The sequence below is a fragment of the Drosophila biarmipes genome, chromosome 3R, assembly GCF_025231255.1.
Source record: "Drosophila biarmipes strain raj3 chromosome 3R, RU_DBia_V1.1, whole genome shotgun sequence".
Taxonomy (NCBI): domain Eukaryota; kingdom Metazoa; phylum Arthropoda; class Insecta; order Diptera; family Drosophilidae; genus Drosophila; species Drosophila biarmipes.
The window spans coordinates 14,017,159-14,038,958 of NC_066616.1; the positions used below are offsets into that span (position 1 = coordinate 14,017,159).

Sequence of the window (21,800 nt, forward strand, 5' to 3'; positions counted from 1 at the left end):
CTCGTCAATCGCTATCGGCCAAGTTATCGAGCTAGCCTACACCAACAACTAACTGTGCGCTGCGAGTGAAAATTCGTGAAAAATGCATTTTCTCATTTAAACTAAAAGCATTAATCATGTGAAGTGCGCGATTTAAAGTGTAAACCCGTCAGTGCACCAAGTGAAACGGTGAGTTGGGCCTGAAAACTCGCCCGAAACGATACCAAAGCTAGCATTTGCATGGGGCCGTTTTGGGTGTGGGAGTGTACTGGGAAAATGGTACCTGCGTGTGTGTGTGCAGCGGTTCTGACGCGTCAACAAATAGACAGTGCTAAGTGCTAATTGGAATTGACCGCCGCTCGGGGCGGAAGTGGAAATGCAAAACGTACAGGTGTGCGCGTGAGACACCGCTATGTGTGTGCTAAAAAGCTAGTGGCACAATTTGCGTAGGCAACCCGTTATGCTGACCCGTTTACCTTGCTCCAATTTGCTCGAAAAAAAGCGAAAACGGAGACTCATCTAGCCAGTGAACACCGAAGCAGCAGCAACAACAGGTTAATGCTTCTCACACAGGTAGAACAAGTAACTGGATACACAGTTGCCTTAACAGCTGTTCTCAGTAGTAAGAGAGAGGATTCGCTCTCTCCGCGATCGTCAGTGGCCGTCAAACTGGGTTGCAGTCGAGTGCATCTCAAACTGGTCAAAATCAAAACTTGCATTTCACTTGATGTAAAGTTCCTTTGTACTGCGTCCAGATAAGTAAAGCACCCAAATTCAGGTTTATTGGCGGCACGTCGCTGCTCCGCCTGCGTTTGTGTACTTTTGCATATTTATGAGCAAACTGGTTATTCTTTTTGGCAACGGAACATCTTTCACTCTTTCCAAGAACAACATTCCCTGCGCCGATCGCCGACGGTTACAAAATTTACGCAACAAGCCGCGATCGCGGTCGCTGGCCTCTCCACTCAACAAGTTTGCCAAAACCCCCAAAAAAGAGCAGGTGAAAAGAGGAAATGAATCACCGACGTTCTAAGTACTCTAGAAAAGAATTATAGTAACGACTCACAATGTAGAATGCTTGATATAAGCGATGTTTCCTCTAATTCCGTAAAAGTTACTTTTACAATAAATCTATATTTTTACAGTCCCTTTTTTAAACTACTCAGATCTATCAGAGAAATATTCTCGAGAACATTAAGGACATGTCTATATAACATAATACTAACCAATCTATAGGTTAATCCTTGCAGTATAGGCCTTAAGATAAGGTAACTTAGGAACCCGCCAACTGCTGATTTTGCCCCTAAACATTCGAAACTTCCCCAATTGGCCATACCCACTGAAAGAGTACAAACTACAACCGCAGCCGCTGTCACCATTTTGGAAACCAGATACAGATACGGGGACAAAGACAGATACAGGGCCAACTACAGATGCTCGCTGGCTGCTGGGAAGAGTAGCTTCAGTTGCGTGCCTCCATTCCCCCAGAGCAAACCGTTCCCGCCGGAAGAGAGTAAGACAAGCCAGAAATGCGCAGTGGGCTAACGCTTTGTCCACTGCTGGTGGTGCTTCTAGTGGGTCACCGAGTGGCCCTAGTGGCGCCGGCGCACCTGCTGACCAGCTACCTGCCCGCCTCCATGCAGGCCTTGGCCTACTACATAGACCTGCTCCAGTATGAGCCGCTCTCCAGCACCACAGTGGAACCGCCTTTCAGTGCGGATGACGCAGTGGAAGCCACAACAGCGGCCTCGCGGCCATCCACCGCGTTGCCCACGAGGACGAGGACTACCACCACGAGGAGGCCTGGGGGAACAGGAGCTTTGGGTTCGGTCTGGTGGCAACCGCCAAGCTGGTGGGAAACGAGTTCGCCACCGCCACCGCCACCGGAATCCACAACAGCTAGTGCGCCGCCCTCCACCCCAGTGCCCACAAGGATGAGGACTACCACCACGACGAAGAGCACCACCCCCACCAAGAGGCCTAGTGGAACAGGAGCTTTGGGCTCAGCCTGGCAAGCGCCCAGCTGGTGGGTAACGAGTCCGCCACCGCCTCTCAGTACGGAGTCCACGACAGCTAGTGCCCGGCCATCTACACCACTGCCCACCAGGATGAGCACCACCACCACCACGACGAGTACCACCACCACCAGGAGGCCTAGTGGAACAGGAGCTTTGGGCTCAGCCTGGCAAGCGCCAAGCTGGTGGCAGCCTCCCCAGAGAACGTCCAGCACGGCAAGACCCTCCTTTCCTCCCACTGTGTCGCATCGCCCAGGAATCTTTGCACCAGTTTCCCCTCCGGAAAGGGCGGTGGAAGGCCAAACAATCTTTGATGAAATCGAAGATGATGATGCGGACTTTGACTCGTTGCCCTTGTCCTTGATCCGGGATATACAAAACGAGCGTCACGACTTCACCAATGATGTGGAATCGCTGGACAACTTCTTGCGCCTGTACGACGATAACTACGGCAGGGCTGCCTTCGATGTTGAGTCCGCCATGGATCGGTGGAGCACCACTTCGATAGCGGGCAAGAAGAGGGTGCCGCCCACCAAGCCCTATGTGGATTTCCTGTTGGTCTACGATCTCCTGAAGCGCGATGCCAAGGCGGCAAACCTCAGCAAGTACGAGGGATATTCGGAGGACCTGTTGGAGCAGCTGCACGAGTTGTCCCAGGCCTCTTCGGCCAGGCAACTGCACACCCTCTTCCAAAGGATGCTGGACCGGGGCGATGTCCAGCGGAGCGACGTGGTGGCCCGCGTCCAGGGGATCGTCAAAGATCTGGGCAACCCCAAAAGCGCCACGTCCAAGGCCTTGGCCTTTATTCCCAGCATGCAGTTTCTACCTTAAGCTCCTAGATAAGTCGCAATAAAGTCGAGGGACCAGTTGACCTTATCCGTGTGTATATGAGTAATAATATTATGAAGTCTGGATTCAGGGAATAGTGGACTCAGCCAGTGTTTTTGAAAACTTAGTGAGGAAACAAAGTGCTGCGTTACTATACTCATGGAGAGTAATCCAGTCTTGGTTGTTGTTGAGCGTTGAGGATGTGTGAACCAGCAGATCCACAAAGTAACGAAGTATAAAACCACATTTTATGGCTTTTTAACGAGTGGAAACAACTCGTTTTTTGTAGGCAATTTTCCATAATATAACGAGCATGAGGGATCTCAGAGCTTACAGTGAGTCATTTATTTATGTGTAAATTAATATTCATACATATATTTGGTTTGCTTTTAGTAATGTCTCTTAGAGTTAGAGATAATTGAATAATTCTCTATTGGTATTTGACCATAAATTTGAGCTCTTGCAATTTATATGACTTTAATACCGACTTATAGCAGTTTAGGGTGCCCTAAATCTGCCGCTGGGCAATCCCTTTGCCGCCGGATGTGTCACGGAAAATGTCCTCGTAGCACAAAGGAAGCAGGACATTGGGCACGGGACACACCCCCGGCCCTGCCCCTCCCCCCGCCCATTAACACCACGTTGGCCAAGTGACTTAAGTGACACATTGGCATGGTTCACATCGGTGTTAATGTGTTATCTATCACGGGTCAGCCGGCTGCAAATTGTTGCTGCTGCTGCCACAGTTTTTTGTTGCTGCATCAGCTGCGATGCGACGTCATCACCCCTCTCTCTCCCGCTGTCTTCCACCAGGGGCTCTCTTGCCACCCACTTAAGCTCTTTGTCCGCGCCACCCTCTCACTAACGCTCTCTCCGTCGCTCACGCTCTTTCCCACACAGTGGCACGCGCTCTTTGTTTTTTTATTTTGTTTTTGCACTCTCTCACATTGAAACGAACTCTTTATTACACCCTACATAAAATACCCTTCTTTTTGCATATATAAACAAACTGTTTATATTAACTTGTACATAATAATATTAAAGAATGATAAACCAAGTTGAATTTATAAGCAAACATTTTTCCCTTTTGTTGATTTAACGTAGGGTCAACAATTTATATTAAGCAGTAAATATTATTATTGAAAAATTATAAGCCAAGTTAAGACTTTTTTGCACAATTTTTTTTAGTTCAATTTATTAAAAATATTTTCTTTCTTATGATCAGAATTGGATATGGATCAGAAAATGGATATCAAACATTTTTAATAACAATTTAGTTATTGTTTTATGAATATTAGTTTGATTAGTTACAGTCATAATATTTGCATTTAACTATACTTTCTAGGGATTATTTTATTAATTATTTATAATTAATTATTTATTTAAACTTACAAAAATGGTTGGCAATATACATAGGAAGATGTATGGTATACAAACTCCCCCAACTCCCCCAAACTGTGTGTGAGGGCCACCATACTCGCCGGAAAGGGTATCAAAAGAGCGCGACTGCCAGTCGGTGGCTTGCCTTTCGCCAGCGCTCTTTGATTTCATTTTGTTTTTGTACTCGGTGCGCGTAGCAAGTGTAAGCGGCTCTGCTCTGCTCCTAGTAGTTCCGCCTGTAATCTCCTCTAATTCGGTTTTACTTTTCGCAATTGACGCCACATCGAGTGACAAGTTATTGGAGAACTAATTGTTCAATTGAAGCCGGGAGCACCAGAAACCTATCCATCTGGAGCAGCGAAAAACTTGGCACAAGTGCTCTGCTGGAAAAGTTATCGATTTGTGTGAAAGTTGCAGGCTGCTGCAGATTGGCGAAAGAAAAGGCGAAGAAAGTTTTCTGGAAATGTGAAGACACAGCAAATCACAACAATGGAAAACTTAAACTTTGCACGCACGCCGCAGTTTCTGCGCAAAGTTATCTCGGAGGCGCGCAGGTAAATGCAGAAAGAAACAAAAACAACCGAAAGGGGGTGGGAAGGGGAAAAGTCAACCCACCACCGAAGGAAAACACCACCCACCGGCGAACGGGTCACCCTAAAGTGCCGTCTGCCACGGGACAAGTCTAGCCGGGATTTGGATTGCGGCTGGTTCTTGGACTCTTGATTCTAGTTTGTTGCACCTTACAGGTTTTACTTGTTTTCCTTTTGTGGGCCGCAGCAGTGGGCGGGAGGGCGCGGTGCAGCAGCCCGCCAGCGTCTTATGTAACTCGAGCCTGCAGACGTCAATGGTTCGGTGTCCTCACGCCAGAGGATTATGGCTCCTTATACGTGTGTGCGTACAGCTGCGGTCAAGAAAATAGGTCTGAGCATTGGTATTCCAGGTGGTCAAAAAAAAGCACATAGGGTTTCACTGTTTTTTTTATGAAAGCGTTTGAGGATTAAGGAACTCATAGAACACATTTACTAGCATAATTTAGTTGCTTTATAAATGGCTATATAATTTTTACTTTTTTTTAGCATTATTAAAAATGTATTTTAAAACAATAACATTTTTATTTAACTTCACGGTTTATTTTTAATTTAGAAATTATAAACTTAAAAATGAAAAAAATAAACAAATCAATTTGTAAAGTATTATAAGAATCTACTTATTAACTTTTTGTTAGTGCTAATACTTTGAGTGAAATTGTATGCAGTACGGAAATTTGTACCCTTGTGCAACATGCCACACACGCCACTTGAGGCACAAACCGCAAACAAAGCCAAAAGACAACAAAGAAACAGAAGAAAGGAGCTGCAACGAACCGAAACCCCTTGGCGTCTAGAACCCCTAAGTCAGGGATCCCTTAAAAAGCCCGACAATTAGTCATAGGAAATTGCACATACTCTTGAAAAAGTCTTTCCACAAGCATGAAATCATCTTTCAAGAGCTTAGGACTCTGAAGATTCGAATACTCTTCGCTCTAATATTATAGAATTTGTGCTAATTTAAATGACCGATATTATTATAATAATTTAGCGACATTATTTCTAATAATAATAATCAGCATCATTAGTATTAATGTGATGATGGTGTTTTAAGTCTTGCTAATAAAGTGTACTTATATTATCTAGAAAGGATCTAGTCAGAAAGGATGTAGTCAACTGAGTATACCCAGGTGTTTGATGATACTATAAAAGATAATACAAATAATGAAACTTAATGTAAGTAATGATGCAATCCTGTGTGCTTGTGTGCTCCCAGTGGAACACATACTGCAGGCGGCCCGAGGCCCGAGGTGTAACAACGCCCCAGTCCATTAAAATTCTAGACCACCTCCCACACGTCCTTTCCTTTCTATTGTCTTTGGCTCGGCAGCCCCATTACCCATTGCCGGCGGACATCATTTCGCACATCAAACGCAAATGACGAGGACAAGGGCCGCCTGCCCTCAGGCCCCTTCGATTTTCCCGAGGAAAAGTCTTTGTTTCGGATTAATAATTTGGCTCCTCTTGACTTTGCCGCCATCTGTGTCAATGGGCGCTGCTATCGAGCCCAAGGCGACAGCACTTTCCGCACTTATCAAAGGCGAAGCGAGTGAATGTGAGTGGGTGTGTGGATAAAACAAGAAAATAGGGCGGCTGTGGGTGGGTGGACTTCCCAGTGCAGCTTCCGTTCGACGCGTGCCAGCGTATCGATGCATATGAATATGTTTTTGGCTTGAATTCGGTATAGTAATCATCACCGTCATCATCGCCGTATATATAGATCGAGTGATGCATGCTGTTCCTCGCAATACCAGGGCAACCCCTCCTCGGTACCCCCTCAGTCGTTCCACTTATTCCGTAAAGTGATTGTTATGCCTACTACTTGCAAGCTTCTGGGGCATATTCGCTTTCGCTAATCGTAAATATTTGGGTCACTGGATATACTAGCCCCAACTTTTTCTAAAATACATATGTTGGGTGCAGTGTTTCGGAAATAAATTCTATAAATATATTTATTATTAATAATAGAATTAACAAGAGTCTGAAGCTAAATGTTTGTCGTGACCGTATGACCTATTGGAAATATTGGTCAGTTTTACGTACATTTTTTTGTGCGTAGCGAATATAACTCTATTGCAAAATATTAAATTTTAAAACAAAGACTGAAATGTGATCATTATAATCGAAAATGCAGCTGTCGGTATGGGTAGAATCAAATGGCAAGGTCAAAGTCTCTCCACGAACAGTCCCAAACACACTCTTCAACCATATGTTGAGTTTAATTGATGAAACATTCCGCAATTTATTTTGTTTTTGTTTCCCGCCCGCTTTGCAGATCGTTTATAAACAGCGACCCATTCGCCGCCTCATCCGCAAGGGGACGTTCGGAAGCCGAGGAGGAGGCATCATCCGAGATGGAGCTCGCCCACACTTTGACCCTCAACGAGGAGGCTCTCAAGCAGTTGCCCGAGCACAAGCGGCCGGTGTTCGAACTGGAATGGCTGCGCTACTTGGAGAAGGCGCTGCCACTGGCCTCCAAGCCGGACATCAAGGCCAGCCAGAAGAAGCTGGTGCAGCAGCTCTCGGAACGCATCCAGGGTGCCCCGGGTCCGCCCATTCGCAAGCTCATCGCCAGCGCCTTGGCCACGCTCTTCTCCGTCGGCGACACCTTCATGCTCTTTGACACCGTCAACGCCTGCAACGACATCCTCAAGAACAAGGACGACTCGCCCAGCTACCTGCCCACAAAGCTGTGAGTAAAGGTTGATTGTAGCTGTGTATCACGAATTCTAAATCCAAATCTCTATCTTTCAGTGCCGCCATTTGCGTCCTGGGCTCGATGTACGAAAAGCTGGGCCGGATGATGGGCCGCACCTACGAGGACACGGTGCAGATCCTTATTCGCACCCTGCGCAACGCGGAGTCTCAGGCGCGCATCGAGATCATGCACACGCTGGAGAAGGTGAGCGCTGGCATGGGCACCGCCATTGCCAACGTGCACAAGGACATCTACAAGGCGGCCAAGCACTGTCTGCTGGACCGAGTGATGGCCGTGCGAGTGGCCGCCGCCCGCTGCATCCTCAAGATGATCTACAGTGCGCCGTTCCTCTACCAGACTGAGCTGGAGAGTCTGGGAACCCTGTGCTTCCGTGCCTTCGACGGTAGCAACTACGAAGTCCGATGCGCGGTGGCTCAGCTGCTCGGAACACTTCTGGCCTACACCCAACAGCTGGCAGAGGCAGCCACAGGCAAAAAGAAGCAGGGTCAGGCGGTGGCCATACAGGCGGCCAAGGGCGCTGCTCAACGTCTGGTTTCCCTGGACGAAGCTCTGGGCATCCTGATGTCCGGTTTTCTGCGCGGAGGAGCCTCTTTTCTCAAGGGAACCGGAGAGATTATCAAAGGAAGTTCTGGAGTCAATCGAGAAGTTCGTGTTGGTGTAACCCATGCTTACGTGGTCTTTGTGCAAACCATGGGCAGCGTTTGGCTGGAGCGACAGTTGAGCACGTTTCTGGCACATGTTCTGGACCTAGTGGCCAATCCCAAGGCCGCCTGCTCCCACGTGGACGCCGTGTACTCGCGCAAGTGCATCAACTTTATACTCCGATCGACGATTGGCAAGATGCTGGGCGAAAAGGCGCAAAGCGCTGCTTGCAAGGAGCTGGTCCACCTCGTGGCCAAACAGATGAATTCCATTGACTTCAACCCCGAGAACGCCAAGGATTCCAATCAAGAAACGCTGTTCAGTCAGCATTTGCTGGTGTGCGCCCTGCAGGAATTGAGTTCCCTGCTCATTGGACTGGGAACCACCGCGCAGAACTTGTTGGGAGATCAGTCCCTGCAAGCCATAGATGCCACCTGTGCCGTTCTGGTGCACCCCTGTGCAGCTGCCCGCTTGGCGGCCGCTTGGTGCTTGCGTTGCGCTTGTGTGGCTGTTCCTGGACAGATCACCCCCCTGATCGATCGCTTCGTGGAGGCCATCGAGCAGATGCGATCCTCGCCGGAAGCAATCGCTGGATATAGCTGCGCTCTGGCGGCCATTTTGGGAAGCGTTCGGTACTCGCCGTTGGGCATTCCCCACACCAAGGGCAAGGTCGTGTTCAACTGCGCGGAGGAACTGCTGCGATCTGCTTCCCAGAATAGCCGCATGTCGCTGCATCGCACCCAGGCCGGTTGGTTGTTGATCGGAGCCATCATGACTCTGGGATCGCCAGTGGTCAAGGGCTTGCTGCCGCGGATGCTACTGCTATGGCGGAACTCGTTCCCGCGATCTAACAAAGAGCTGGAGTCGGAGAAGGCGCGCGGCGATGCCTTCACCTGGCAGGTGACGCTTGAGGGCAGAGCTGGAGCTCTCTCCGTGATGCACAGCTTCCTGCTTAATTGTCCGGATCTGGTCAACGAAGACATAACCAGGCGGCTGCTCACGCCCATCGAGAGCGCCCTGGCAATGCTGGTCAAGTAAGTAATGTTTCGAATGTTCTTGGAATATTGCTATTTATATACCATGCTAACGTGTGTACATTATTTTCTCCAGTTTGGCCTCTGTCCTCAAGAGCTATGGCACCCAGTTGAAGGCTCCGGCAGCCATGGTGCGACTACGTCTGTTCGAGACCCTAACCCTGCTGCCGGCGAATGCCCTGGAGGCCTCCTATACTCATCTCCTTCGCATGCTCGTCTCGGAGTTCACCCTGTCCGATAACGCAGCCAACACCACCAACTCACTACTGCGGACGCTCTGTCATGGCGACGATTCTATCATTCTGGGAACCTGGCTGCAGGAGACCAACCATCGCACCATTGAGGATCAGGTGGGTTATATTTGGGAGTACAATATTCCTGTCTTCTGTGCGTGTATTCTCCATACCAACTGCCTATCCGTGAAACCCTTCTCAATGTTTTCTCCACCCTTCTCTCTATAATTGTGCATTTCCAAAGATGGAGCCCAATCGCAAAGTCGATGGCGAGCATGTAAGTGGTGTGCAATAATTGCTGGGAATGTTTGTTTCCCTTTTCTGCGAACTTTGTTTTTTATTTTTTTTTTTTATTTCAACTGATTTTTGTTCTTTTTGCATGACTACAAAGAAGGAAGTTGCGATAAATTTCCAAATTATCCCCTCATGAGTTCAAATCTCATAAAATAAAGTTTAAATGTAGTGTTTAAATAACATTATCTAAACTCAAAGCCAGTAAGAACATTACTATTTTTTTGGAGATTAAAAAAGTGTAGGAAATTCTTTTGGGAGCTGCTGTTTGTATTATTTTTTTACTTGCATGACCATTGAGCCTTTGCAGCGCCTCGTTGATACCTTATTTCATTAATATTGTTTTCGTTTTTGTTTTGCTTAAATATCAAAATACTAATGTGGACTCTTTTCTCCTTTAGCTGCAACCCAATAGCGCCGCTGGATCTGGCGCCCTAGAGCACGACCCATGCTGCCTCTACCGTCCCAGCTGGTCCGCCCAGGGCAGTGGATCCAGCGCCGGAGGCCCAGCTTCAGCCACATCCTCTGGAAGCAACGGGGCCAACAACATTCAGCTGATCAGCAAGGCCCAGCAGTGCCCAGGACCTTTACCCCTCGGAGTGGCTGTGATCGACATGGCAGTGACACTCTACGGAACCATCTTTCCCAAGGTCGCCAACAAGCACAGGCTGCAAATGCTAGAGCACTTTGCCGAGTGCATCCGGCAGGCGAAGAGCAGTCGCCAAGAAGCCGTCCAAATGAACATATTCACGGCTCTGCTGTGCGCTCTGAAGAATCTTACCGATAGCAAGACTAGTTTGGGCCAGGAGGATGTAAGAAAGAGCGCCACTGCATTGGTGGTAGCTTCATTGACAAGTGCCAATTCCACCATACGATGCGCGGCTGGAGAGGCCTTGGGAAGATTGGCCCAGGTGGTGGGAGATTCTCATTTCACCGCGGAGTTGGCTCAAAATAGTTTTGATAAACTAAAGTCTGCCAGAGATGTCGTCACAAGAACGGGACATTCGCACGCCCTGGGATGCCTGCATCGCTATGTGGGTGGCATGGGCTCGTCGCAGCATCTGAGTACCAGTGTATCCATCCTGCTGGCCTTGGGTCAGGACAGTGCCTCGCCTGTAGTGCAGGCTTGGTCGCTGTATGCTTTGGCGCAGATTGCCGACTCCGGAGGACCGATGTTCCGTGGCTATGTGGAGGCCACTTTGACGCTATGTCTAAAACTCCTTCTTACCGTTCCCCATGCCCACGTGGATGTGCACCAGTGCGTGGGTCGCGTAGTGAACGCTTTGATCACCACCGTGGGACCAGAGTTGCAAGGAGGCGGCGGAGCAGTGGCCAGCATGAAGGGATCATTCCTCAGCTCAGCAGCTCTTCTTCAGGCGCACGCGGATCCTCTGGTGCAAGCAGAGGCCATTGGTTGCCTGCAGCAGCTGCATCTCTTCGCCAGTAAATCCCTGCAGTTGGAGGAGCTGGTGCCCACGTTGGTTGGAATGCTGCCCTGCAACTATTTCATACTACGCAAGGCCTCAGTTTCCTGTCTCCGGCAATTGGCCCATCGGGAAGCTAAGGAAGTGTGTGACCTAGCACTCACCATTAACGCCGAACAACTTCCGGACTTAGTAATAACGGAGTACGGACTTCCAGGACTGCTCTTCTCTCTTCTGGATACCGAGACAGATGCAGAAATGCTGCGGAACATTCACGATACACTCACTTCAATGCTGCAAATGCTAGCTGCAGACAATCTGAGCTTCTGGTTGAGTCTCTGCAAGAATGTGTTAACCGTAGCTGTTGAAGGAGGACTCAACGATGATCCCGCTGGCGGAGAACCAGGCAAGGGCAAGGACGCTGGTGGAGATGATGAGGAAGAAGACGAGGAGGAGGAGTATGCTGATGATGTAACAGAATACCGAGCGGAGGAAAACACTTCCACCCACCCGGCAGTGCAGCCGCGGTGGCCTACTCGTGTTTTTGCCGCCCAGTGCGTCCGACGAATCATCGCCAGCTGCGAGGCCGCCAGCTCCGTGCACTTTGATCTCCTGCAGGCCAAGGAACAGCAGCTCATTCGCTCTCGCGGGGATTACCTAATTCTGCATTTGGCGGAACTGATTCGAATGTCCTTCATGGCCGCCACATCGGACTCGGACCAACTAAGATTGGAAGGATTGCGCACCCTGCAAGAGATCATCGATCGGTTCGCTAACGTTCCAGAACCAGAGTTCCCTGGCCATCTTCTGTTGGAGCAGTTCCAGGCTCAGGTGGGAGCAGCATTGCGTCCTGCTTTTGCGCAGGATACGCCATCCCATGTGACGGCTGCTGCTTGTGAAGTTTGCTCCGCATGGATTGGCTCTGGAGTGGCTCGCGATATTGGGGACTTGAGAAGAGTTCACCAGTTGCTAGTGAGTTCCCTAAGCAAGCTCTCCTCAAAAACCAACAGCACTCAGTTGTACAACGAATCAATGGCTACGTTGGAAAAGCTGAGCATCCTTAAGGCCTGGGCTGAGGTATACATTGTTGCCATGTTAGGGAATGGAAAGGCTCCTGCTTCCCTCCTGAATCTCCAGTCCCAGCAGTCCGGCTTACAATCCCTGTCCAACTTGGAAACAGATCAGGATGTTCCTGACAGTCGAGGAGAGAGTCTCCTAGGATTAGTGCAACCAGAGCTCCACAATCTGTCCACTCACTGGCTGAGTGCCATGAAGGATCATGCCTTGCTGCTGCTTCCGGCGGAATTCCAGTCCCAACTCCCTCACGACGGAGGCGCTTTCTACACTACGGATACAATTAACTCGTCAAAACCACATTATATGACCAGTTGGCCCCCAATCCTGTACGCCTCCGCACTCTGGTTGAGGGATGAGGGTTTTGCCCGCCATCAAGACACGAGTGAAACGGCTGCGGAATCGAACAACAACCAGATCACCCACGGTTCCTTGTCAGCGGATCGCTTCCACATGATCTTTGGCATCTGCATGGAGGCTCTTTGCAGCATGAGAAGTTCTGAGAGACCCAAGAACATTGTGAGTTGTCTACGCTCGCTGCACAGCATCTTCGATTCGGACTGGGCGAGGAGGCAGTTGGTTAAGGATCGAGCCCTAACCATTGAACTCTGTCACGTACTACACCGCCAGATCCTGACGAGAGATGAGTTGCTGGTGCAACTGCTGTGCGTGGAAATTTTGAAGCAAACTATCCGCGCTGCGAAGGAAGATTTGGAGAGGAAACGGGACGATAACGCTAATTCCGAGGACGGCAAAGGTGGAGAGCGGCTAGGCGAAGATGATTCCATGCAGCCTGGAAGTTCCCACGTCTACGCCGTCCTGGAGGTCTGCCTCTGCCTATTTGTCCGCCAAATACCTACTATGAATCCCACGAGACAGGGAGCTGGTGGCTCCGGCTTGCAGCTGGACTTTGCCTACGCCAAAATGGCCACTGGCTCTTCCTTCTTCTCGGTGCTGGGTGATGACAACGGCCTGCTGGTGGCCAGCGGATTGCAGTGCGTCGAGCAGTTATTGGATCTGTGTACTCCTAAAGGTGCCCTAGCAATCCTGCCCACCGTCCTGTACATGACCACCAGCATCGTTAAGGAAATCGCCAACAAGTCGGCCATAGACAGTACCATACTGGCAAACACTAGTGCTGTGAAGGCTGCCCTGCAATGCTTGCGATCCGTTTGCGTCCACAAGTGGGCCAAAGTGGAGGAAACATCCGAGGAGTGGCAGCAGCTGCTTCAAAGTGCACTAGCTACGATTGTGGATCTTACCAAAACCGCTGGTGATAACGAGGAGAGGAAAGTCGACGAGGTCACAATGCTGCTGGCCATCGCTGTATTCATCCTGCATACGCCAGCTTCCGTGGTGGCCACGCCATCGCTGCAATACCCGTGCATCAATCACTTCCGACAATGCCTGCAGTCGGAACACCTTTCCGTAAAGCTGCGCTGCATCGAGACCACGCGATCGATATTCGCGCGGGCGGAACTAAAGACAGCCACTCCCTACATTCACGCCCTCGCGCCCAGGATGATCGAGTCGTTGTACGCGGAGTCCAGCAAGGTGCCCACAAGCGAGCTGGAGCTACAGGTCACCCTTGAGAGCATTATCACCGTGGAGCAGCTGATAGACTTGTCGGAGCCTCAGCATCGTAAGTGAATGGGTATCTTCAAGAAATCTAAATTTTGGAACTTTTTTAGGATGCTGGGGTACTCCTGTTGGGTGTGTCAGGGAAAATATAAATATCTGGAAAGACTTTAAAGTAGAATATATCATATGGAATAGTTGGAATTTTCATTCATTTTTTATAGGCGCTATAAATTGTATGTGTCTTAAGACTTCGAATCGGATTGATAATACTTTTAGCCTCAGCCAAGGATTACCGTAAATTCTGTAAAAACAAATTTTGAAAATTCTAAATTAAATGCATAAGCAAGACATGCTAAGAACCATTTTTGGTAATAAGATTTTCGTTCTGTACGTCTTTTGATTGAAGTAAATGGGCTACTGGGCTCTAACTATCATATTCACAGGAGTACCCCCTTTTTAGAATATAGTTTCTAGCGATACCCCTAGTCCCGCCTTTATAGTTGACACTATCCCTATTCCAACCAAACATTTGCATAGCCTTGCATATGCCATTAGGCTGCTCTGTCATCCGAATCTATTTTCTTTAAATGTCTCTTCAAACGCAGCAAAATATTGATTAAGTAACATTTACTAAGAACCGCACCCTTCTCAGACAAGAAAAGGAAATTCGTTATTATATATTTGCTCTTTTCTCTGTCTTCTCTTTTAATCAACTCACAAACCATTAACTAAACACTAAAAAAACGTTAGGAAACATGAACTTGCTACAAGGTAAATAGAAGAGCTCGATCAAAAATTCACATCTTTTATGTCGACGAAACGTTTCAGATATATAAGACAGTTTAAACCGTAAAATAAAACAGTTTTTTATTTATTTCAATAATTAATAAATTAAATTTGTTTATTATGTAGTATAAATATCACCAGATGTAAACATTTTTACTGTCTTGTACTTTTGAAATGCATCGTACATTGCACACTCGATGTTTTTCAATGCACCAATCCATAGAATAGCTGAACGACTAGTTCTAGTTGGCGAACAATAAAACACGCTTTAAATGTTGCATGTATGGAGTGAGATGTAACCAGATGGCGCGACTTGTCCATCTCAGTGAACGGATGTTTAGTTTGCAACTAAGTCTTTAACCCGACTTAAATACTAATGGTTATCCTGCCTCCTCTTCACAGACATACAAATGCTGACCCTCTTGGTTCCCGTGCTCATTGGATTCCTGGCCGAGCCCAGTCGCCTACGGACGCTTCCCAAGTACCAAAGGCAGCTACACGACCAGGCGCTGCAGTGGCTACTGAAGATCGGTCCCAAGTACCCGCAGGAGTTCAAGGCCCTGATGGGTCAAACACCAGAGCTGCGTCAGAAACTGGAAGCAGCCATTCGCAGTCAACAGCAGTCGGCCAACATCGCCCAGAAGGCCACCGAGGCGCAGAGGAACCTGCTGGCCAAGCCACAGAAGCCCACGATCAAGCTAAAGACGGACTTCAGTAACTTCCAATGAGTTGATCTACTGGGAAATCGAACAAATTAGTCCGCAAACTGCTAGTGCTATCGAAAAAATGCTTTGCAATTAATTGCTACCCCTTGTACAATAGGATGGATCGGTTCTTTTGACATTGAATGTGAGCAGCTGAAGTTAATATTTAGGCAATTCTTAAGCTTTTTCAACATCTGATGTAAAGGATTAATTCGAAACGACTATTATATTGCAAATTATACATTTTATATAAGCAGCTTTTAGAAACCAGTCAAGGAAGTGATCTTCCAGTTATATTTAAAGATTTTTATCAACCAACAATTTTTTTCTTTTGACTGAAAGCTTTAAAAATTGTATTTCCTTATTTTGGTGAATCTTTTGCAATACAACATTTATCCAATGGAAAATGAGATTTAAAGTAAGACCTGACCTTTACAAACAGAAGCAATAATTGTTTATATTAAATTCAGAAACTCGAGCCACCCTAATGCACATCGCTAGGGTACTCCTGCGGTCCAGCATTTGATTTTGCTATATGTGAAACACAATGAAAGTACCTACAAGTTTATAAATTATTTGTTAGCTATTGTAATGAATTATTATACAACGCGATATAAAGTAAAAATAAAAACTTATAAAGCTTAACTGTAAACTTATGCATGTACTTAACAATCCTTATGGAACTATATATTCCATTTCCACCTCCTGCTTTACTGTGTTCAAATTCATCATCTCGTCTTCGCTGAGCGGCTCTGATTTCAGATTCTTCTTTGGTTCTGGTTCGGGGTCGTTTAAGAGAACTTCGACACCCAGTGTTTCAAAATGTGGTGTGGGTCGTTGCAGGGACACTAAGGCTGTGGGTAAATCCGAAAAGAGTTGCGTCTCCAAGCGACTGAGAAGAGTGGTGCGGTAGAAGAGAGCTCGCAGTCGATGACGGAAAAGCTGGATGGGAGGCGCAGATTCCTTATACTCGCAAATCGGGGCTTCCTTCCCCTCCTTGCGGCAATCGCCGGAGAGAATGCACATTGCTCGGAAGCCCATCATGGTGGACCAGTTGGGCGGTAGAAGAACACCTTTTGAATCGCATTCATCACCGGGCAGGTTCCTCATCATGATATTGTAGCACTTAAGCAGCTCGGTTGGCAAGGAGATGTTCTGAAGAAGCGAGGGACGGATTGGAGGCTTATAACTTAAGGCCCTGACCACATAAGCCAGATTACGGGCATCTTTAAGAAGCGGGAAGTTTGTTGGAATTGTCAGTGGCAAGTTGTAGCTGTACTTGAAGAACTCGCACAGTTCTACGTCGACTTTGGAAAGTTTGGTCGTATTTTCTGCATTTCGATCGATCCTAGCCCTTTTAGGGTTGGGCTTTCGTATCCGTGGCCCTTTAATCTGTTCAGCTGTGACTAACGAATCCGGGTCCTCTTGCCACTCTTGCAAACGCTGAGCCCAGTTATCGGAAGTGACCAAGGGCACCTTCTTCGATCGCCGGCGAGGCAAATCTTCTACCTTGGCATCGGGATTCTGTTCTAGGAATTTCTTAATGACCAAGAAGCGCGTTCGACAGCTGGTTCGCGAGTGATTGCCCAAGGCATTGGCGCAGTTCAGCCACTGAGAAGCTCCGTGCTGGGTAACGAAGCTCATCAACCGCGTGTCGTCCTGCACCGACCAAGAGTCGGTCTTGTTGCGCTGTGCCAGAACATTGTGGTAGCGTGTTCGCAGCTGGGCCAAGGATCGGTTTGGGAACAGGGATCGCGGAAAGCAGTGGAACTTGCCATTGTACTCCTCCACGGCGGCGAACAGCATCATATCCTCTTTGGTGCTAAAGGGCTCTGTAGTATTGAAAGAGAATTGAGAAAACTTTTAAAAAGGCTTAAAATATTTTAAAATATTCGGATTACCCACCGTGACTGATGCTGGGATGTAGCACATAGTAGTAACGGCCAATCAGCGTCGATTTGGACTTGTCTGGGAAGTACTCCATTACCTTCCTCCAGTTAATTACGCCGTTCGATGTGTTCCTCTCAGCCAGCTCTCGGAGCCTGTCGTTATCCTCGTCGCTCCACCGAGAGTTCACTTTCGGCTCCAGCAGATGTCGCAGGGCGGTGTGAAACCGGACGAAGCACTGGTAGTCGGAACGCCGGTCCACCGACGAGGCTATCAGCTCCCAGTTCTGCAACCGGTTAGCAGAGGCCACTGTCACCAGAGTCTCATCCTCTTCCGGCGCCCAATCGTCGCGCCTAAGCTCTGGGTGCAGGTAGACCCGCCACATGGCCTCACAGCTATACGGAGAGTGTCGATACTCCAGGTCCAGGGTGCTTATCTGGTTCCAGTCGATGCTAAAGCTGCTATCCGCCGTGGCCAGCAGACTGACCAGCGTGTTTAGGTGCCGTTCGGTTGGCTTTCGCTTTAGGCTACTGCTGGGTTTTGTGTTTGTCTTGTGGGCGCTGTGATCAAGTAACTGTCGAAATTAACATGACCAGGTTTTAATGATTTTAGGTAGAGATTTATAATATTAAAGTTCGGAAGACCCGCTCACCTGTTGCTTGATCCCCATGATCACGTTCTTCTTGTCCAGCAGAGTCCAAACGTGGCGGGAGTGCATGTCGAAGTCGGTGGGAAACATCTCCGTGTGGCAGCGTTCCTCGTAGTCCTCGTTATTTGGACAGCTCCTGCCGTCGACGTCTCGAAAGAACATGTTGCCCTTGAAGCGGAACGTGCCCTTCCGAAGTATCGCTCCGCTCATGGTCAGGTTAAGGGAATCCGGGCCAAACTTGGCGCGTGGCTTCAGTCGGCGCACCAAGATTTCTTCGTTCCGGGCGAAGCGTTCCCGAACCGCTTGCAGCATGGCCAGGATTTGGGCACGGACTTGTAGGAGGCGTCTCTGCAGCTCCTGATTTAGCAGCAGTGCGTTGTTGTCACTGGGTTCCACGGTGCTCTGCAGCAGGGCTGAGATCTCGGCCAGCAGCTGCTGCTGGTTCAGCCGCAGGTCCTCCACATCCATCGCGCACGATTTGTTTTGCTTTTTGTTTAATAAACAATCCTTTTGTTTTTAAGTACGGTCATACTGCGAGATTTGGACAAACCGATAACGATTGTTGGAATACATTAAGGGTATTCCATAAAGTGCTGAATGGAGTTTCCGTCAGATGTATCATTGAAAGTTGTAGGTGATGTTTGTATTTTATATCTTTATATCTCTGTGATGTTAAAACTACAGATTAAAAAAAAAACGAACATAAAATTTAGAAACTTAAAAACATTTATAAAGCATTTATAAAGGACTTTAATTTAATAACAGAATTTATAATGGCCGTAAAGAAAAAAAAGAAATTCTGGTCGCAGTCGGTAGGATTCGAACCTACGCTCCCAGAGGGAATCTGATTTCTAGTCAGACGCCTTAACCGCTCGGCCACGACTGCTTGATGGACGTGTTTCGCGGATAGAATCTCAAGAGGTGGAAAAAAGCTAACCTGCTTATACAATTATTTAAAATTATCTCAGAGATAGTATGGTGTATTATAGGCTATGGACTTGCTGATATCGAGCACTGTGAAAGATTCGGATTTTTATTATTGCCTTTTTAGCCTTACTGGAGAAGGAATAATCTCTACATATATAAATATTCTGTAAATTAGGGAAATACCTCAAATAGTTACAATTAGCCCCACGCCACCATAGTAGCTTACAAAATCTTGCTTCAGATCCGCCCCTGTATTAAACTCTCAAAACACACGGGGAATTCTTGTTTTTTACAATGCACCTACAATCTTTGTTTGCCAAAAGTTATATTATCGTGCTCTCTTCAGCATTACTAAGTATTTTCTTGGCATATAATGAATGAATAATAGCTAGCTGCTTTATCTATCAGTTTTGTTTTGATCATGTTGACGCGTAGAAAAAGTTTGATTATAATGAAAAAACGTAGTAATACTAAGCAAAGGCTTTGCCTGCTTTCCCCAGCGAAAATTGAAAAGTTTTAGTGGAATTTTACCCGATGGCCAGAAAATATGAAACCATTTATGTTGATTAGAAATCACTTGTATTTTCAATATAAAGATATTACAGGATTTAGATCGTATAAGAACCTATTGCTTTTTGATACAAGTTCAAAAGAGAGAGAGGTTTTTGACATTATTAAAGGAACTTCGGTGCGTTTCTATGCTGCAAACTTAAAATGGCGCAGCAAGGAAACCAAACCAATCTTGGCTTGAATTTTTCCAAATCGCAGTCCAATGCAATTCCGTGGTCCATCTCCAAAGGGCAAATAGGCCATCGGGTGCCGCGACTTGACTGCTTCCGGATCAAAGCGACTGGGATCAAACTTTTCCGGCTGGGAATATATGTCAGGGTCGTGATGGATATTATAGACGGGAATCAAGATATTGCTGCCTTTGTCTATGACAATGTCTGTGCCGGGAACTTTATAGTCTCGATTGGCCTCTCTTACGAGGTGGGACACAATAGAGTACTTCCGCAGGGTTTCTAAGGGAGAAGAGAACACACCTTAGTATACTTAAATTTAGGGTATACCCATGGGACTTACCAGCCAGCACCTGTTCCAAATAAGTCATTTCGGCCAGCGCATCATAGGTTATTTCGCCTCCTTCCGTGCTACTGAGCACGCTGTCGATCTTCTGCCTCACTCGCTGCTGAATGTCCTGGTTGAGGGCCAGCTCGTACAGGCAGAAGGACATTGTGCTGGAGGAGGTCTCGAATCCGGCTACGAAGACGGTGTTCCGGACGGCCGACATAAAGAAGTCAGTTATATCATCGGGCAACATCTTAACCCGCAGTTTTTTAGCCAACTTGGCATTGGTCATTATAAAGGAATGCACTATCTGGGGATGACGACGCGATTCAAAGTGCTTGCGCCCCATGGCTCGAAACTCGGCATTTGGATCCTGGAGGCTGTTACACTCCAGGCCAAAGGCACACGAACCTATGACATCGGTTGTAAACCGGGCACACAGGTCCTTGATCTCCACATCGCCATCCTCGACCCTAGAGACTGTGACAGCCTTGTCCATGGCATCGAAGAGGCGGTGACCCACCTCCACGACAACTCCCGACATGTGCTTAATCTTTCCGGAGGTGAACACAGGGGTCAGCTTGTGCCGCATCGCTCGCCACTCGTCACCTTCCAGGCTGAAGAGGTGTCCTGTCAGCGGATCGTCCCTCGGGTTATTGAAGGCCCCACGATCTTGGAAGTAGTTGAAGTCTTTTATAAGCACTTGCTTAATGAGGTCCAGATCAATGATCAAGGCGGTTCGCTTGACGAACATAAACATTCCCGCCAGAGGTGTCGTCCCCTTGAAGTGATCATATATCCTCTGGTTGATGTCTCGGAAAGGGGAACACCCTTTCTGGTCCAGTAGCTGTGGGTGTTGTGGTAGAAGCTGTAGGCCAAGGCCAGGAGCGCGCCGAAGAGGACAAGTGTTACGAACATTATAAACAGTCACTTTACACTATTCCCGTTTAAACAACCGGGGACACTGAAAATAAAGCCAAACAGGTCCAGCCTTTATACCCTTACAAAGCTTTGGACAAACTCTTATCGTTGCTGTGCCTTTCTGTAGAAACTAACATGGCTGAGGGAAGCGTTCCAAAAGTCAAGTGATACCCGATTTTAAACATTTACACTTAAACTTTGCGAGTATTTTAATATCAGCAATGTACATTTTAATTAACCGCCTTAGCTGTATGAGCGCGCAGTACCAACTGTTGAATTTGACTCGAAGCATGACGATAATACTTTTTTGGAAAGCTTTCTACGACTTTCAAATTGTTTGCCCTCTCAAATACTTATAAATTATTAAACATATTCGCTCAATTAATCAGTTAATTAGAGGCAATTAAAAACAGTGTGTAATTGCTATCTCTAATAGTATTATCTGTGCCGTCAGTGTTGGATATTAAATCTTTTGAGAGTTTATAAAGAATTAGATTAAAATACTTATTTTAAAGTTAAATTTAAGCCAAACAAGAAAAAAATTTAAGAAAAAAAGTAGAAAATGTATTCTTTCTACATTTCTATTAAGGGAAAGCGTTACCTATTTTATCATACCCGTTAAGTAGTTACTGACCCCTAGAAATAAGTAAGTATTCACTATATATTGCCTCATTTGAATCATCATTTTTCATGATTACGCTAAGCCCATAAAACGATAGTGTTGATATTGGCACGCTCCCTTCAGCAGTACTAAGCGCTTTGCCGGCATAGGAAACCCCGTGTGAAATATTGGCTTGCAGCTTATCTACCGGTTTTGTTATTGTAGTCATGGTGGGTGACGTAAAATTGTTTGGCGGTAGATCCAGAACTTTAGCCGCTGAGACCCGATCAGAAAAGCTTAAGAAAACACTTTTCAGTTTTCACTTAACATATCAACTTAACATATCAAGTCGATAAAGTCATAGATCTTCACCAAAATCTAACTTTACTGCATTTTGGAGTATTGTTCTTTTTGTGCAAACATTGCATACTAACTAAGTATGTTAGAGAACAACTACATTTCTGACTTTG

The 21,800-nt window shown here is 47.1% G+C and overlaps 4 protein-coding genes and 1 non-coding gene across 9 annotated transcripts; 2 read left to right on the plus strand and 3 right to left on the minus strand.

Moving 5' to 3' along the window:
* Positions 1-19: 19 nt before the first annotated feature.
* Positions 20-15,929, plus strand: LOC108031472 (HEAT repeat-containing protein 5B). 5 transcript variants are annotated; one of them, XM_017104933.3, is made up of 8 exons: positions 20-168; positions 7,065-7,481; positions 7,544-9,184; positions 9,261-9,534; positions 9,662-9,694; positions 10,110-13,848; positions 14,538-14,558; positions 14,976-15,929. In XM_017104933.3, exons 2-8 carry the CDS (start codon positions 7,144-7,146, stop codon positions 15,299-15,301), a joined length of 6,372 nt encoding a protein of 2,123 aa, XP_016960422.1. In that variant the 5' UTR covers positions 20-168; positions 7,065-7,143; the 3' UTR covers positions 15,302-15,929. The 5 variants fall into 5 exon arrangements, with proteins under 5 accessions (XP_016960422.1, XP_016960417.1, XP_016960418.1 ...); XM_017104928.3 differs by lacking the exon at positions 20-168 and adding an exon at positions 4,394-4,756; XM_017104929.3 differs by lacking the exons at positions 20-168; positions 14,538-14,558 and adding an exon at positions 4,394-4,756.
* Positions 1,255-2,870, plus strand: LOC108031474 (mucin-5B). Its single transcript, XM_044095627.2, has one exon. The coding sequence runs from the start codon at positions 1,509-1,511 to the stop codon at positions 2,823-2,825; it is 1,317 nt and encodes a 438-aa protein (XP_043951562.1). The 5' UTR covers positions 1,255-1,508; the 3' UTR covers positions 2,826-2,870.
* LOC108031473 (uncharacterized) lies at positions 15,923-18,333 on the minus strand. Its single transcript, XM_017104934.3, has 3 exons — positions 17,817-18,333; positions 17,183-17,738; positions 15,923-17,109 (listed from the first exon to the last, which is right to left on the minus strand). Exons 1-3 carry the CDS (start codon positions 18,279-18,281, stop codon positions 15,953-15,955), a joined length of 2,178 nt encoding a protein of 725 aa, XP_016960423.1. The 5' UTR covers positions 18,282-18,333; the 3' UTR covers positions 15,923-15,952.
* Positions 18,334-18,617: 284 nt separating this feature from the next.
* Trnas-aga (transfer RNA serine (anticodon AGA)) lies at positions 18,618-18,699 on the minus strand. Its single transcript has one exon. It is a non-coding gene; the product is annotated as a tRNA-Ser (tRNA).
* A 696-nt stretch (positions 18,700-19,395) lies between these two features.
* Positions 19,396-20,968, minus strand: LOC108031495 (probable cytochrome P450 6a14). The gene is made up of 2 exons (XM_017104988.3): positions 19,824-20,968; positions 19,396-19,762 (listed from the first exon to the last, which is right to left on the minus strand). Exons 1-2 carry the CDS (start codon positions 20,566-20,568, stop codon positions 19,437-19,439), a joined length of 1,071 nt encoding a protein of 356 aa, XP_016960477.2. The 5' UTR covers positions 20,569-20,968; the 3' UTR covers positions 19,396-19,436.
* Positions 20,969-21,800: the final 832 nt, after the last annotated feature.